A 16495-nucleotide genomic window follows, 5' to 3' on the forward strand; every position below is an offset into this window, starting at 1 on the left:
CCACAGGGAGGTTGGACACATGGATGTACATGGGGCTATACAGCAATCAAAGAAACCCGCAGTGAGTTACCTTCTTGTTCCCGAAGAACAATTTTTGCAGCTTCGTTGTTTTTTGTGAAGCCGCCTTCTTCTCCTGATGTTTCACATATTTTTTCCTGGCTAAGTACACTTTGCCGGGGTCTACCCCAGTCTGCGGAGAAAGAGAGATAGTGAGCTGGGTTTGCTTATGTAGCTCATCTGTCAGTGATGTGAGCTCAAGAGCCTTGTACCCATATATGAGAAACAGAAAGGGAAACAGACCACTGCCCATGCTGGCACGTGGTCTAACAATACTTCCTTTCTCAGGAGCACAAAATATGAAGGCAGTAGAACTAGATGGGCTGGAATGGAACCAACGTGCCCCCCAGCTTACATACTCCCCATTTCAGGGTGAGTCTCTGCCTCAGCTGCTATGTTCACACTGCTATTTTTAACATGCTAGCTTGAGTTCTGCTAATGTGAATCTGTCCAGCTGGGCTGGAAAGCTTGCTCCCAGCTGCAGTGTAGACATACCCTGAGTAGCTAAAGTCCAAAGCTCTTGTAGCAACATGCACAAAACTTGGATGGAGGAGCACAGATTGCAGAAAGAGGGAAGAGTTTGGAGGAGGCCCCGGGAAGTCAGTCTGTGTGCACATGGCTGGAATGCTAGCGGCCATAGCAGCACCTCTGGCAATCGTTGTTTTACTAAAGAGCCAGTTTAGTTTTGCAAGCATGGAATCATCTCATGTTATTACCCAGCATGTGGTACATGAGATGTGATAGTAACAGTGGGAATACATTGCAGCTGGCACACTAGATGTGTCTGAGTCAGGTGACCAAAAGTCACATGGCAGCAGCCAGGAGGGTGCATCAGAGGAGAGCTGTAGAGAGACCCACAGACCAGGGAAGAAAAGGACTATGACCTGGAAGGACAGAAGGGATTATTTATGAAACCCTGCTGATTGGGAAAGGAACTGCTGATACTTGAGAAGGCAAATGAAATGCTTATGTTATGAACCCGAAGGGCTTAATAAAGCAGGCCCATGCAGGGGAAACATGCAGGTGGTCTGCTGTCGACCAAACTCTGCAATGCTCCTTATCAGCAGAGGCCTCAGATGAGCTCCCTTCCTGGCTAAGGTGACTGACATGAGAAATGGTCTCTGTCCTCAGAAACTGAACACACAGTCCCCCACGGTGCTCCCAGGCCGTGCTGGCTATGGGCAGTCAGATCAGAGGCTGAGATCCACATACTTTTGAAACCAATTAGCGCTTTCCACCATCTCTGCAAACAGAAGCTGGCTAAAGTTTTCTTACCTTTGCTATAACCTTCTCCCTGAATATCTCTGAATTGGCAAAGTACAGTGGGGAGCAGTAGGTCACAATTTTAATCCCATCTATTTCACGGACCTGCAACAGACATCAGAGTTCAGACTATGCACAAGAACTCAAGCCTTTGCATGGGCTTGTTAGCTTTGGAGTTTTTGCAACAAGAGAAAATACAGGTGAGGTGAATAGATCTGGAAAAGAAATCTCAGGTAACTTTCAATAAGTGCTTATCTGTGGGGAACACAACTAGAGCTGGGCAAAATTTTTTGCCTGAGACTTCTTTTGGTGATAAATCCAGATTTGGCAACACCAAAACGTTTCAAAAATTCATGTCTGTTTCACCAAATTGTTTTGGCTGGAAAAAAAACCACTTAAAAACAAAAAAGTCAGAAAAAAATAAAAACATTTCATGTTGACATTTTTTAAACAAAATGTTTTAATTTTTTTTACTCCAAATGGCTTTTTGTTTCAAAATTTCTTTAAGTTTTTATTAAAAATAAAAAACATTTAAAAATGGACAAAATAGAAAGGAAACGTTTTGCTCGACCCAAAGCAATTATTTCTGGGCATTGCTGTGAACTGAAAAATCAGTGATTTGCACAACTCTAGATACAACTGCCAGCTCTCTCAGCTTTACCATGGAGTAATAATGTAACCAATGAACCAACCCTGCAGGTGGGGCCAGGGCCGGCTCCAGGCCCCAGTGCGCCAAGCGCGTGCTTGGGGTGGCACGCCATGGGGGGCACTCTGCCGGTTGCTGGGAGGGCGGCAGGTGGCTCCGGTAGACCTCCCGCAGGTGTGGCTGTGGAGGGTCCACTGGTCCCAGAGTTCCTGGGGAACATCCGCAGGCACGCCTGTGGGAGGTCCACCAGAGCCGCGGGACCAGCGGACCCTCCGCAGGCATGCCTGCGGGAGGTCCACCGGAGCCTCAGGACCAGCGAGCAGCAGAGCGCTCCCCGCAGTGTGCGCTGTGCTTGGGGCAGCAAAATGGCTAGAGCCAGCCCTAGGTGGGGCAGACGGGTGGAAAATCTGGGGGTCTTCTGCTTAAAATGAGACCGACAGGTAGTAAATGATCACAAATACCTCCACGAGAAGGAGCAGATCTACTGTTATGGCTTCCGAAAAAAATAACAAGCAAATAACCCCACTGAGCTGAATCAGGAGAGATAGTAACACAGCCTACAGCCCCTTTGAATCACTTATTGGTCAGGTCATGCAGGAATGAGAAACAGGGGGGCTTGCATTTTTGGTTAGGAGATTTTAGCTTCCACACTTACCTTTTTGTAGGTTTTGGGGTTCTTGTAAATGTCGGTTGAAATTACCTGACCCAGGGCAGAGCCATTACGACTAGGGGAAAAAAATACAACAGATAGATTACATTTAAGATGAGGAAGAAAAATGTTGCTTCTTTTGCTGCCATGAAAGTGTGCAGCATACGAGGATTACTGTTTATTTATATTATGGTAACACCTAGAGGCTCACACAGGACTGGGTGCCTCAGTGTGTTCGCTACCGGTGAGAGCAAGGTTAATTCACAAGACTGCTCTGTTCTTTGGCTGAAATTCACCCCTGTGCAGAGGACCAGGGGGAGGCCTGTGCACCAGTTAAGGCCTATGCTGAGGGGAGTAAGTAACACACAGGCTTTGTGCCAGGCTTTGCAAAGGGTGGATTTCACCCTTTATGAGCAGTGGATTCCTTAGGGAAGGACACATGGAGCTGGTGTTTTTCTGGGCAGGGTAAATAGCAGCAGGTAAATACACCCACTCTGGAGTGGGCACCTGAGTTACTGTGCACAGGAACTGAAACTAGGTAGTAATTAACAACTGACATTCCTGTTTGCACATTGAAATGGGAAAGTCTGGAGCCTGCATTCTTGCAGGGCCTCCTGTTAGATCCTCCTTTGAAAATCTAGCTCGAAGGCAATTGATACAAAGATCCCCCCAGGTTGTTTTGTAACTGGAAAATGTTCTGCAGTTGTGTGGCCATATTGCAGCTTGGCACCGAGATGCTACTTACAACTGAGTGTGGAAAACCACCACCAGCACAGAAAATCCCACTCCAACAGCGACTCCGAACGGCAGGCCCAAGAAGAAAGCTGACAGGAAACTCACCACCCAGACCAACTGTGGAAAGACGAGAATGGCAGGTCACTTCTCTCTTCCACAAGCAGTGGGCACTCTGACGAAACATTAGCAAGGACAGATGGACCAGAACCAAAATACCTATGGCTTGGGCATTAAAAAACCTAAATCTAAATTTTGCAGCTTAGACCTTTTTCTAGTTGTAAATTGCTGTTTGGTGCACAAGAAAAGTTTTCATGTGTAGTGTCTGTTCTTGGGACACCGAGGCACAAGTGCCATAAACTCAAGTTCCTCAGCTTTAGCAAGGTGTCAGTACATTTGTACAGTACTTCAGATATCCCTCAGTACCCAGACTAGCTCACTCACTACCTTGCTGACCAGTCAAGACAGGACTTTTGCTGCTTAGGCCCTTTTCTAATGTATTCATGCCTTTCTGAAAGCCCCTGCTGCTGCTGCTGCTAAGTCTTTTAGTAGGGATGTGCATATACTTGAAAACATTTTTTACAGCTGGTATAAAAGGCCTAGATACGTAACTGATGCAGAAGCAATGCCCTTTGAGAAGCATTTTAGAATCCTCATCCCACCCACAACAGGAGTAATTGGCCTGATTCTGATTTCATCCACACCAGGGGGTAACACCACTGAATTCAAATCCCAGATTTACTCTGGTATAAGATAGAGAAGCAGAACCAAAACCTTTCATTTGATCAGTGACTTCCCTTCCTCATAAGCCCTTTATAAACTATGTGATACCTGAAGAGTGAGCCATGCAGCCTGCTTATGACAGCCATCTGATATCACATAGCAATGTCATGACAACTGTTTAGGACAGGAAGTGGAGAAGGTCACTGTATCCAATTGAAATTCCAGGGAAAATTTAGATTGGCAGAATGCAATTAACCTAACTGAAATTTGGCCAGGATACCAGGATCAACAGCGCTGTGTTACAAAAAAGGGTGGTGCAATCATTCTTAACTACAGGTGACCAGAGCCCTGCTTTGTTATTTGATCCAAAAGACAGCACAGCTTGAACTTATGTCAGTAAGATGGATCTGAACTCAAACATTGGATCCAAGCCTCTTGAACTTTATGGAAGATCACAGATGGGATCCAAACTTTGGGTCTGTCTGGACCAAGGTGAAAACAGGTGTTTTTAAAATCAGGTTAGGTAATATGACTTGAGTTTGTCTTGACTAGGAAAAGTGGTGAACAAGTTGGCTAAGCCCAACCTAAACACAAATACTTTTAGTAGCCAGGACAAATCTTTAGGCTCCAACAAAACCAGCTGGCAGCATTTTAAAAGAGTTAAACTGTGTCTAAAATAGCTACTGAAGTGGTGTTTCAAGTCAGGTGAGTTCACTTAGTTTAGAAATGTACCTTTTCGACTAGTCAAGACAGGTTGGTATGCTTAAAGGTTTTGTTGTTTTAACTATGCCACAGTGTGGCTGCAATTATACAGTGCTTATACAGGTATAGCTCATTTCAGTTCAGGCATTTAAATAAGCCATACAGGTATAAGGCACCTTTATGCCAATAGAACTGCATCCACACTAGGGCTTTTACTGGAATAACTAAGAATATGTCTACACTACAAATGCCACAGTGGCACAGATGCAGCACCGTAGTGTAGACAGTTACTACCATGATGGAAGGGGTTTTTCCCTCACTGCAGTAAATCCACTCTGCAGCTGGTAGCTTGGTTGACAAAAGAATTCTACAGCTGCATCACAGACCTGAGCCATGCGGCTAGGTCGAACTAACTTTAGGCATAGACCAGGCCTTAGTATGCAAAACCAAATCACACTCCTAACTCATAGGCATTCTGGGACTGCTTTGAAATATAGATCCGTCCTTTGTAGCGCAAAGCCTTTGTTGGGAGCGGCGCAAGGGTTTTCGGCGCCCTAGGCACAGGGCTGGCTCGCTGGTCCCGCGGCTCCAGTGGACCTCCCACAGGGGTTCCTGTGGACGGTCCACTGGTTCCACGGCCCCGGTGGACCTGCTGCAGGCGTGCCTGCCGATGTTCCACCGGAGCCGCGGGACCAACGGACCGTCCGCGGGCACGCCTGTGGGAGGTCCACCGGAGCAGTCTGCTGCCCTCCCAAATCCTGGCGTCCTAGTCGCCTAAATGGAAGCGCCAGGCCTGGCCTTTGTTAATGTGTTGTTATGTGGTGCATTCATAGAATGGGTTGAACTATTCACACCACTTTAAAAGGCCCTGCCTGGAATCATCACCCATCTCTCCAGCACCTGTTTGAACAGTATTTTAGGAAAGCTCAAGTCAGTCCTTTTGGATTCCTTGTTTCTCTGATAAAGCAGCTTCCTTGGGATTTGGCAGGCTATTCTGGCCCAGTTTGCACAGATACCACCCACCAGCATAAGTCCTGTTCAAACAAAATCTTTAAATGTCAGACATTTCCAAATTCCTTTCTGTCTCCCCCATGCTCTCAGATTGGGTTTATATGTCAACCAGTGCCTGGGATCCTTATCTTTGATGATGGCCTCTCCTTCCCCTGGAGGGCTATTGGCTGAGTTTTTAAGTCATGACTCGGAGATATTGAGTAGGGCCGGTTTGGCTTGTTCTTGACAAACAGGCTCTTTAGGTTGATTGGCATTTAAATAGGGCAGGTAGTAGTTCAGATCTCTGCATTACATGCGTTAAGTGCAACAGGGCTCGACTAGACCAGACAAATTCTACATTGCACCTTACTTGTGATGATCAAGCTAAACGTCGACTAGCAGTGGGTTGGAGGTGTTATTGTGCTTATAGGGTGAAACTCCCCCTTCTGCATGCGGCCAGCATGAGGCCTATGCACTACTTAGGTCCTATCTAAGTCCTGCTTAGAGGGCTTAAGTGGTGGTGCCTATGTCTTGGGCTGCCCCACCATGCAGGGGTGAGTTTCACTCCTATTGAAAAACGTCATCAGATTCTGCTCCTTCTCCCCCAGGACTCTCGCGATGGAGGACTCACACAGTCCAGCTTGCTTTTCTTCCACAGGTAGAAGGGATCAGCCAGCTGCTTGAGGGAGTTTTTCAGGTTCACTGCTATCAGGGCTCCCAGCACAGCCTGCCAAGGAGACGGTATCAAATTAGACTCCAAGACAGGAATCATGAAAGTGTTATTTCTTAAGAGGAAACTGCTTGTTGCAAATATCGCGTGCTTTCAGGTCTGACTGCCAAGAGGGATTAGCAATGGGTGATGAAGCTAACAAAGATCATGTTTGAATCTGGATCCAAAATAATTTGTTTTATCCCCACCAGTTCCCTTTTGCCTGCCAGAGAATCAGTGTGGACGTGGCCCCATCACACTATGAAACTATGCTATGGGATGGCTCGGTTTTTTATGCAGAGGCCAGGGGCCATCTTTTTCTTCTGTGTTTGTACAGCACCTAGCACAGGGGAATCCCAGTACATGATTAGGGCTGGTAGGTGCTATTGTAGTACAGCTAATCATAAATAATTAACACAAGCTAAGTGTCATTATTAGAGACAGGCCTGAACCAAATACCTGGTTCTGAACACACCCAACACTGGAGCAGCTTGGCTTCAGTCTAAATAAATGGACCAAACCAACACCCTGAATCCAAACCCCTAGAAGTTTGGGAAACTTGGGCCAGATTTCACAGCCCAAACTTAGTTACTAAATAATCACATAATTACAATAGTAAATAATTTGTTCATAGGGCATCTCCCACCTGGACGTACATAACTAAAGACAAAATGATGGGAAGAAAAAGGCAGCATGGTCTAATACTTCCCTGAATTCAATGCTTCATTTGTAATGAAAGAGGTGCCGGGACTCAAGCAATTAGGCGCCGGGACTCAAACAATTTGTTTACATTCATAACTGATGCAGCAAGCCCAGAGGTGCCAGGGCTCTGACCTGCCAAGCCCTGGCACAAATTAAACACTGTCCCAATCCCATCACTTTGCTCCCTCTGGATTTCAAGTTTTAATAAACCCAAAATCTAAACTCCAAGTTTACTCCAAGCCTTTCACTAGTTTTTGTGCTGAAACCAGGAATTAGCTCAGGTTCTCTTGACACTTGATCCAGATTCACTCAGTGGACCCGGTTTTGAGAAAACCCCAGATCAAGTGAGTTTCATGGGATGGGGAGAAGGAGTGGGGAGGGGAGTTGTTTATTAGAGCTATGTGCAGCTTCATCTGATGGCTCTTTGATTTACAAACAGCAAGGAAGGCTGACCTGGTTTGATGGACATAGATGACACAGGAAATGGAGCAGGTTAGCTATACCCCATGGTGTCCCTACTTACATTCCCCCCACCCTCCATGGCCCTCCTGGTTGCATGTGGTTTTACCTTTGGAAGGGGGTCGAGGTAGATTCCCAAAGCCAGCATAGTTATCATAACCACCAGCGCTACAAAGAAACTTGCCATCTGAGGAAACAAAAAGAATAATTACAGTGGTAACCTGGAATTTTTAAACCTTATGTCATTCCTTAAACTGGGGACCAATTAAATTGGGACAACTATGGAGCTAATGGCTTGAGTGTCAGGATGGGGCTCTGGATTCAGGGGTTTTATCTTAGTCCTGCCATTGATTTGCAGTGAGAGCTGGGGCATGATACCTAATCTCTCTGCCCCTGAGTTCACTTGAGCTCTGTGCTTTTGCCCAAGACTTGTCCCTGTGACAGGCCCCCATTAAAAGTCACTGCTGTTGGTGCCAGATTAAATGAAAACAGCTAAATAGTGAAGAAGGGTCTGGCATCACATGACCAGTGCCCACCTGGAAATCATAAGGAGCAGGGAATTCTTCTCAGAGGACCCAGTGGAATGACCAGCATATTAGACACAGGAGTGCCTGCTGGCATGGAGAAGAAGAGCTTTCACACTGAATGCATTTAGTATTAGTGAAATCTCCTGGATTAGCTGCAATGGAGAACAAAGCGCTTCCCTTATGCCTGAGCCTGGGAGGTGCTGAGCACCCACAATGCCCAGTGCAGTCCCAGGGAGCTGCCTACACTGAACAACCTTCAAGATTAACAGGTACTTGCTCCCCAGCATGGGCAGCAAAAGTGCCAGCGCTAATGTGCTCCAACCCTGATGAGGAGGAACCCTCCTCTGTGAGAGAGAGGGCAATTTGGTCTCAGTGACCCATGTGTCCTTGACCTCTCTGCTGAGTCTGTCAGCACGACAGCCAGTCAGGAGCATGGTTTTGATGATGTAGACCCTTGCTCACTGGAAAATGGGTTGAGATTCACCAAACCCATCCCATACAGAGGCCATTGGAGACATCCATCAGATTGTAACAACTTCCAGCCAGATAGAGACTCAGTCTGGTTCCAGCTGGCACTCTGGGGAGTAACAGCTCTATGATCATCATTAGTCATGTGAGCCAGCTAGCCAGGCCTGCCCAGAGGATTCCGGAGGCCTGGGGCCATCGGCGGCAGGCGGCTCCAGTGGACCTCCTGCAGGAGTGCCTGCGGAGGGTCCGCTGGTCCAGCGGCTCTGGTGGAGCATCCGCAGGCATGCCTGCGGGAGGTCCACCAGAGCCGTGGGACCAGCGGACCCTCCGCAGCATGGCTGCGGGAGGTCCACCAGAGCCGTGGGACCGGCAAGCGGCAGGGGGCCCCCAGGGCGGTGAAATGTCTAGAGCCGGCCCTGTTCGGTGGCGAGGGGCCCTTCCGTTCTGGGACCCGCCGCTGAAGTGCCCCGAAGACCCGCAGAGGGGGCTCCCCGCCGGCAAATTACCGCCGAAGCGGGACCCGCAGCCGAAGTGCAGCCCGCTCTTTGGCAGTAATTCGATGGCGGGGGGCCCCCGCCGCAGATCTTCAGGGCACTTCGGCGGCGGGTCCCTGAACGGAAGGGCCCCCTGCCGCCGAATTACCGCCGAAGACCGGGTTGCACTTCGGCGACAGGTCCCACTTTGGCGGTAATGCGATGGCAGGGGGTCCTTCCGCCCCGGAGTGGAAGGACTCCCCCGCCAGTGAAGACCGGGAGCGGAAGAAGCTCCAGGGCCCGGCCCCGCAAGAGTTTTCTGGGGCCCCCGAGCGAGTGAAGGACCCCGCTCCAGGGGCCCTGAAAAACTCTCGTGGGGGCCCCTGCGGAGCCTGGGATCTGGAGCAAATTGCCCCTCTTGCTCCCCCCTCTGGGCACCCTGCAGCTAGCCCCTCAGAAAAACAGCCTTCAGGTTCAAATTCTGCTCTCAGTGACAATGGTGTCAATCTGGAGTGACTTCGCTAAAGTCAGTGGAGTTACTCTGGATTAGCAACAGTGGAGTCTGAATCTCTGGCTCTGAGTTTTAGCAGATAATGGTTCCACTGTACACATTTAGGTGCCCCCTCTGTGGCTGTCTATAAGCTAATCATGGAGGTGTCATCACAGTTTCTAGTGCGAAACTGAGCAACAGGAAGAAGAAAGTAATAACCTGAGATTTTCCTCCAGCCCCGTCCACAGCTAGGGTTACAGACAGAGCACAGCAGATCACATGGATTTTGAAAAAGGATCCAAAGAAGTTGCTGCAGCCCAGAGCAAGCATTTCCTGTGGAGAGAAGAGGAAGGTGTTTGTCAGAGGAGGAAGGAAGCATCACTCTTGTGCCGGCTCCCTACTGTTTCCTCTAGCAGCAATTAAAGGGAGGTGAGAGAAGTAGGTCACGGGGATCCCCCTTGCTCTGCTTGTGTGAGCAGTACTATCCGCCCTGCACACAGCAATCATTTCTGCCCATTTTCCTCACCCAGAGGATTGCTCCTTCTCATCCCAGAGGCATTGGTGGATTCCCTAAATTATGCCCATGATGACACAACAACTCCAGCCAGTGCCTGGCAACAAGAGACCAACTGGATTTCTCTATAAAAACTATGTCTTTAGGAAGTTTTAACAAGCTGGCAAATTCTTGCCATGCAAACATCAGAAACAAAACAATCATCACAGCCATTGAAGAGATATTATACAGGAATATAATCATCAGATCTTTCTGTTTCACAGGGTGTTACCATACTACAGAGTGAGCATCATTACAACACCTATAATATGTTGTCTCTAGCGATTTTATTAATACTCCCAAAAACTGGATGGGTGCAAGAGGTTTTTTGCAGGTGGATGTATTTTGTCTGAGTATTGAGTAAAAGGTAACCAAATATCTAAGTATCTATCTGTCCTCTGTCTATTTCCTAGGTACGTAATTGGTGTGTTTCCCTAACCACAACCTCCCATTGTTTTTGAACCATTCCTGTACGATTGGGCTATTTTTCCTTTTCCAAGGATGGCCTCAGCAGCCAAGCAGCTATTAGCAGGTGAGAGATTAATTCTTCATTTCCTCTTGTTTGACCATTTCTCCTGGGAAGCCCCAGGAGGATTACCAAAGGTTCATTTGGTAACAGAGAGCCAACCATTTCTGATATTTGGTTACAGCCTGCATCCCAGTACTCTCTAATGACTGGACATGTACACCATAGCTACATAAAATCTCCTCTTTCACTGCAGTTTCTCCAACATTTATCCCTGTTCAATCTATATGTATTTTTTAGCCTGATGGGTTTGAGGTACCATTGAAACAGTGTCTTAAAGAAACTTTCTTTTATTGTGTTACAGACTGTGGTTGCTAGTCCTCCTTTCCAGATCAAACCCCACTCTTCTGGTGTCATTTGTCTGTCTAGGTCCTTTTCCCTAGCTGTTTCACCACTTCTGGATGATTCAGTCCTGCACTGAGGCTGATAGTTGGACCCAGTTCCCAAATATCCTGCCTTAATTTGTGTCTGCGACCAGCTGCAGAGGCATTTTAAAAAGGAGGGACAATGAGGAATAACAAATGTTTGGAATCCCAAATGCCCTAAAATCTTTACAAGGATGCCTTCTGCATGAGTCAGACAGGCATAGTCTTCTCTTCCTTCACATTCTCCCTAAAACACATGGCTGGAACAGAGAGCCGTGTGCTGATCAGGGGTGTGCCTTCTGTAGCACGTGCAACTGTTTCCTTGCACGGGTCTCGAGCAGAGCAGGGAGCACTGATATTAGAGTGTCTGGGAAAGAAGGCCTCCTGATGTGGTCAGTTGGGTGGAAGGAGAGAGAGAGGTGAGACTGTCGTGGAGGGAAAGCAAAGAAGGGGAATCACACCCTAAACTCCCCCAATCCTGTACAATCTCCCTCTAGCCCACAGACAATCTACATACAACAACAAACCAGTGCACTTAGCCCCGGAATCATGAGCAACCCTACCACTATGCAAGTTTGAGCGCAAGAGAGAAAGACACAAATTTCAAAGAAACTGAGTGTGTTTAAAAGCTCCCAACTTATTAAATACGCTTCCACTTTCACATCCATTATACCCAGCAGTATCTTGACCAGAGGTGGGCAAACTATGGCCCTTGAGCTCCAGGCTGGGGAGGCTAGTCCCTGGCCCCTCCCCTGCTGTCCCCGCTCCCCCACAGCCTCACCTGGCTGCACCGCCAGCGCTCTGGCCCACCACCCCTGCTGGGTAATGCAGTGGTGTGGCGGGCTCCGGCCGGGCGGTGGGGCTGCAAGCTCCTGCTGCTCTGAGAGGCATGGTAACAGGGTGGGGAGTGGGGGATGGGGTTGGATAAGAGGCAGAGAGTCCCAGGGAGCAGTCAGGGGACAGGGAGCAGGGGGCGGTTGGATGGGACAGAGGTTTGAGGGGGGAAGTCAGGGGATGGGGAACGGGGGGGGTTTGATAGGTGTGGGAGTCTGCGGGTGGGGCCTGTCAGGGGGCGGGGGTGTGGGTAGGGGTCAGCGCAGTCAGGGGACAGGGAATAGGGGGATTGGATAGGGGGTGGGGTCTGGGGGGGTGGTCAGGGGACAAGGACCAGAGAGGGGTTGGATGGGTCAGGGGTTCTGAGGGGGGCAGTCAGGGAGTGGGAAGTGGGAGGAGGTGGATAGCGGGTGGGGGCCAAGCTGTTTGGGGAGACAGAGCCTTCCCTACTCCGCCATCCATACAGTTTCGCAACCCCAATGTGGTCCTTGGGCCAAAAAGTTTGTCCACCCCTGATCTTGACTATATTCCTTTAAATGTTACCTGGTTGGGGTCTACGTCATAGCCATGTTTGGTTCCCAGCGTTCGCCCCATGGCCAGGTTGATCACGTAGCCCACAATGGCAAGTGAGAAAGCTGTGCCAATCATATCTTTCCACTTACTCACCAGTGGGAGTGTGGGGACTGGGAAGCTGCAGCCAAAGAATAGAGGAGAAAGCTGTCAGGACATAGGTGTTTAGAGATGGAGCCAGTGGACCAGGATTTGACTTTATATATACACAGGATTCACTTCACCCACTACTAAAGTGCAGTCACCTCTGGGAGAAACACAGCAGCTATTTAACGATGCACAGCAGCACTGCACAACTGTTCAGGAAGATGAGTGAAGAATGACATATCCAAATGAAACTGTGGGGGAAATTTAGGTCAGTGGACTCCAGCTGGGATTTGGTCAGGATGCTGGAGCTTTTGCAAAAAGTGCGAGAGGATTTTAAATGATCCCAAGTGACAACATCTTTTGCTCTCTCTTTAATCTGAAAGACTGTACCTCCAAGCAACACAGCCCCCTCTAGTGCCATGCAGAGCCATTGGCTCAGAACCAACCGAAAGAGGAGTGCCAGGAATTGCATTAACAACACCAAAGAATTAGAGCTCCTCAAAAATTTTCCAGTAGAAGAGTCAGAAAATTTGACCAACTCGAAACATTTCACAGGAATGAGACAATGTCGACGAAATTTCATTTTGAAAAAAGATCAAAACAATTCATTTTGATAAGGTTGAAACAATGTTTTGACTTTCTCATTTTGAAACAACTTTTTCATTTTGACTTTTATTGTCTATGATAGTATAATATGCAGTGTTGTTGTAGCTGTGTTGGTCCCAGGATATTAGAGAGACCAGGTGGGAGGTAATACTGTTTCTTGGCCCAACTTTTGTTGGGGAGAGGGACAAGCCTTTGAGCTTACACAAAACTCTGCTTCAGGACTGAAGAAAAAAGAGTGGAGTGCCTCAAAAGCTTGTATCTCCCCCCAACACAAGTTTGTCCAAGAAAAGATATTACCTCCCACCTTGACTCTCTGATATAATAATTGAAAACAACATTTCAATTGAACCTAAATGAAATAGATCTCTAAAAAGAATACTAGTGCCAATGTGCTCCCCAGGCTTACAGAACTTACCGTGCTTTGCACATGTTGAATACCCTAGACACAGTCCCAGCTCCAGCCTTGTTTATTATTTTGACACAGGACTGGTGCTGTGTGTTCCTTGTAATTATAAGCACAGTATTGTATGCTTTACACAATTTAAGCTTGGTAATTATATGCTGCCCTTTATAATCCACTAATGCATTGACTCAGATAAAGAAAGAAGGATTAGGAGACATTTTCCACTCCAGCCTGCCCTAGATTGTGTTCTATTTTGGTTCCCATGCCTCACCCAGCACAATGGTATCTGAGTGCAGTGCTGCAGGACTATTGCTACAGCCTGGGGTTAGTCCTTATCCTAGGATATTGTAGGATGATTTATGAATGCTCAGGCAAATTAGTGGCCTCTTCGGATACCAATCACAAAAGACAGTCACTCCCTGCTGTAGTTATTATTACTTGTTACAAGTAACTTGTATTCTGGTAGCACCTAGCGGCCCCAGCAAAAACTGTTGCCCCATTGTGCTGGGTGCTGCACAGACACAAAGTATAAGCCAGACAAAGGAAGGGAAGATTTTACATTTCCCAGATGGGAAACCAAGGCCTGGAAAGATAAAATGACTTGCCCAAGGTCACTCAGGGAGGCTGTGGCAGAGCTGGGACACAAACCCAGTCTCCTGCGATCACTGTACATACCCCACTGCAGATAATGGTCACATTCAGCTCCTGCCTTGTGCAGAACCTGAACCAGAGTGAAACCCCTCTCTACCCCCTGGTAGTGCTCAGTGGTGCCTTTCTGCATGAGGCTGTTTGTTAGGGGCATAGATTTTTCTGGGGACAAGGCAATCACTCAGGGAGAGCTATGGAGGAACCTCAGTAAATGGGGCAAGGGTCAGATTTGGGGAGAGGAAGAGATGATCACAATAATAAAATGGTGTCCCTTTCATTGAGTTCTCCATTTCGGTAATCAATGTCCTTCATTATCCCTCACTTCGGTGGGAGTTGTATCTCAGACTGCACCATGGGCTGGTAGGGGACTATCCCTGATCCAGAGGGAATCAGCCCTTGGAAATGGAATCAGGCCTGCACACGCACTTACCCCATCTTAATCTTCCCAACAATTGGCATGTCGTATTTCTCAGGCATATTCAAGCAGCCGGAGACCGCAGTAGCTACTATGACCTGAAATCACAAAGAGTAAAGGAGCTGTAAGCGGAGGCAGCATTGTCAGATCCTTACGCAGTATTGCACGGGCTTAGCTGTGCGGGATGGTGAGATAGTGGCTAATGCCTACTACAACCAAGAACGAGACCCATAAAGCCAAATTCAGCCCTGGATCAAGCAGGAGAAACATCCATCCACTTCAATGGGCGTTATGTCCGTTTATGTCACAGATTAGTTTACCCCCACAGACATTAAAGGAGTGCACTGGCAATCCAAAATATGAGAAAGAAACAAAGGTTTGGAGGGGTTCTCCTCCTCTTGAGGATATAATAATACTTGGGCTTCTCTGTCCCCTTTCATCACAGGATATCCATGATGAGTATTACTGGAGGCACACAAGACAACGTTGATCAGTCATGTCATCACCCATTTTGAAATAGCAGCGAGCTGGGATAGTGTGAGGAATAGAACCCAAAGTTCCTGACCCCTAGTTTCCTGTCCTAAAATCTCAGTTACACTCCATCCCCCATGGAAGCTTGTGGCCATTCTACACATGCTCTGAGGGAAGACTTATCCTGTATATGGTTTAGAGAGAGATCACAGCAGAAGTGTGGCTGGCAAGTACTCTGCAGATATGAACCTAGCCCGCTGTGGCTCTGTAGAGGCTGGGGAGATATATAGTTTGTCATGATTTCAATTAGAGATGAACCACAATGGGGTAACTGAATCCGTTACACACACACCTGGGATTTGGGGGTCCCTGAGCCAAATGTTCTGACTCAGGCCCAACCGTAGTTCTGACATGAAATTCAGCGGGGTTAGCAGCTTCTCTCGGAGGTTTGGGAGCTGCTTCATTTCTGAAACTGAAGCCAAACTCAGTGGCCCTGATGTTCCATCACCCTTGCATTGTGCACCTGGGCAAAGTGAGTGCAGGGTGTAAAATGCAACCGTATCAGAAGTGTAGTGCTCTACGCTAACTCTGTCCTGGTGTAAACGACCATGTCTTAGAAACCCACCTTTCTGCAAAGGCTGGGAAGAGATGAGGGGAAAAGGCTCTTTCAGGGAAAGCTTGTTTCCTCTCTAGTGGACAGAGGATGACAGAGCTCAGGCGTCACTTACTATGATGATCTCCATGGGGATGGGCACCCGGATCTTCTTCATGTATTTCATGTTGAGCTCTTTCACAATAATCAGGAGCACAGTGCTGATCAGGGCGAAGATCAAGGAGGCCACGTTGGTCTTGGGGAGATTTTTGCAAATATCAATAAATGTCTAGAGGGAGGAGAAGAGACAGCAGTTAGCAAAATGTTGAGAAGGGCTACCTGGAATTCCAGTGGGCAAAGCAGAGAACTCACCCCCAGCCCACTCTGGCCTCCCCATGGACATCTCTGAGCCACAGGTGCTGGAACTAGAGGTGCTGGGGGTGCCTCTGACTTGAAGTGATTTCCATCATATCCAAGGTTTACAGTTTGGTTCAATGGCTCTCAGCCCCCCGACTACACAAACCGTTCCAGCACCCCTGCTCTGAGCATATGAAACAGCACTGGGGAATGAAAAAAGCACCAGAAATCCCAAGACAGCCTGCTTCTGTGTCTGGCTACTTCAGTTACGCAGCCAAACTTCCAGGTGCATAGAAGCCACTGAAGTCAATGGAAAGGACTATGGATCAGCCCCAGAGAGGGGCAGGGCCATCTCCTCAAGTTCGCGTAAAGCACATCTCCACTGACTTCTGTGCAGCTACCCCATTCATAGCTATTGAGGATCTGGGCCTATATATTTAAAAACATTCAGTGCCCTTACCATGCCCCAATGACATAT

The 16495-nt window shown here is 47.9% G+C and overlaps 1 protein-coding gene across 1 annotated transcript in view; it reads right to left on the bottom strand.

Annotated features, from left to right (window-relative positions):
* The window catches only part of SLC26A9 (solute carrier family 26 member 9), a 46859-nt gene that overhangs the window by 11021 nt on the left and 19343 nt on the right, over nucleotides 1-16495 (bottom strand). The window contains exons 7-16 of the mRNA XM_030561601.1: nucleotides 15797-15949; nucleotides 14613-14695; nucleotides 12412-12559; nucleotides 9810-9923; nucleotides 7742-7819; nucleotides 6394-6489; nucleotides 3361-3467; nucleotides 2622-2691; nucleotides 1333-1425; nucleotides 71-190 (exon numbers count right to left, since the gene is read on the bottom strand). Of these exons, the coding sequence (XP_030417461.1) occupies nucleotides 71-190; nucleotides 1333-1425; nucleotides 2622-2691; nucleotides 3361-3467; nucleotides 6394-6489; nucleotides 7742-7819; nucleotides 9810-9923; nucleotides 12412-12559; nucleotides 14613-14695; nucleotides 15797-15949 (1062 nt within the window). The remainder of the gene's footprint in view (nucleotides 1-70; nucleotides 191-1332; nucleotides 1426-2621; nucleotides 2692-3360; nucleotides 3468-6393; nucleotides 6490-7741; nucleotides 7820-9809; nucleotides 9924-12411; nucleotides 12560-14612; nucleotides 14696-15796; nucleotides 15950-16495) is intronic.

The sequence above is a fragment of the Gopherus evgoodei genome, chromosome 4 (assembly GCF_007399415.2).
Source record: "Gopherus evgoodei ecotype Sinaloan lineage chromosome 4, rGopEvg1_v1.p, whole genome shotgun sequence".
NCBI lineage: Eukaryota > Metazoa > Chordata > Testudines > Testudinidae > Gopherus > Gopherus evgoodei.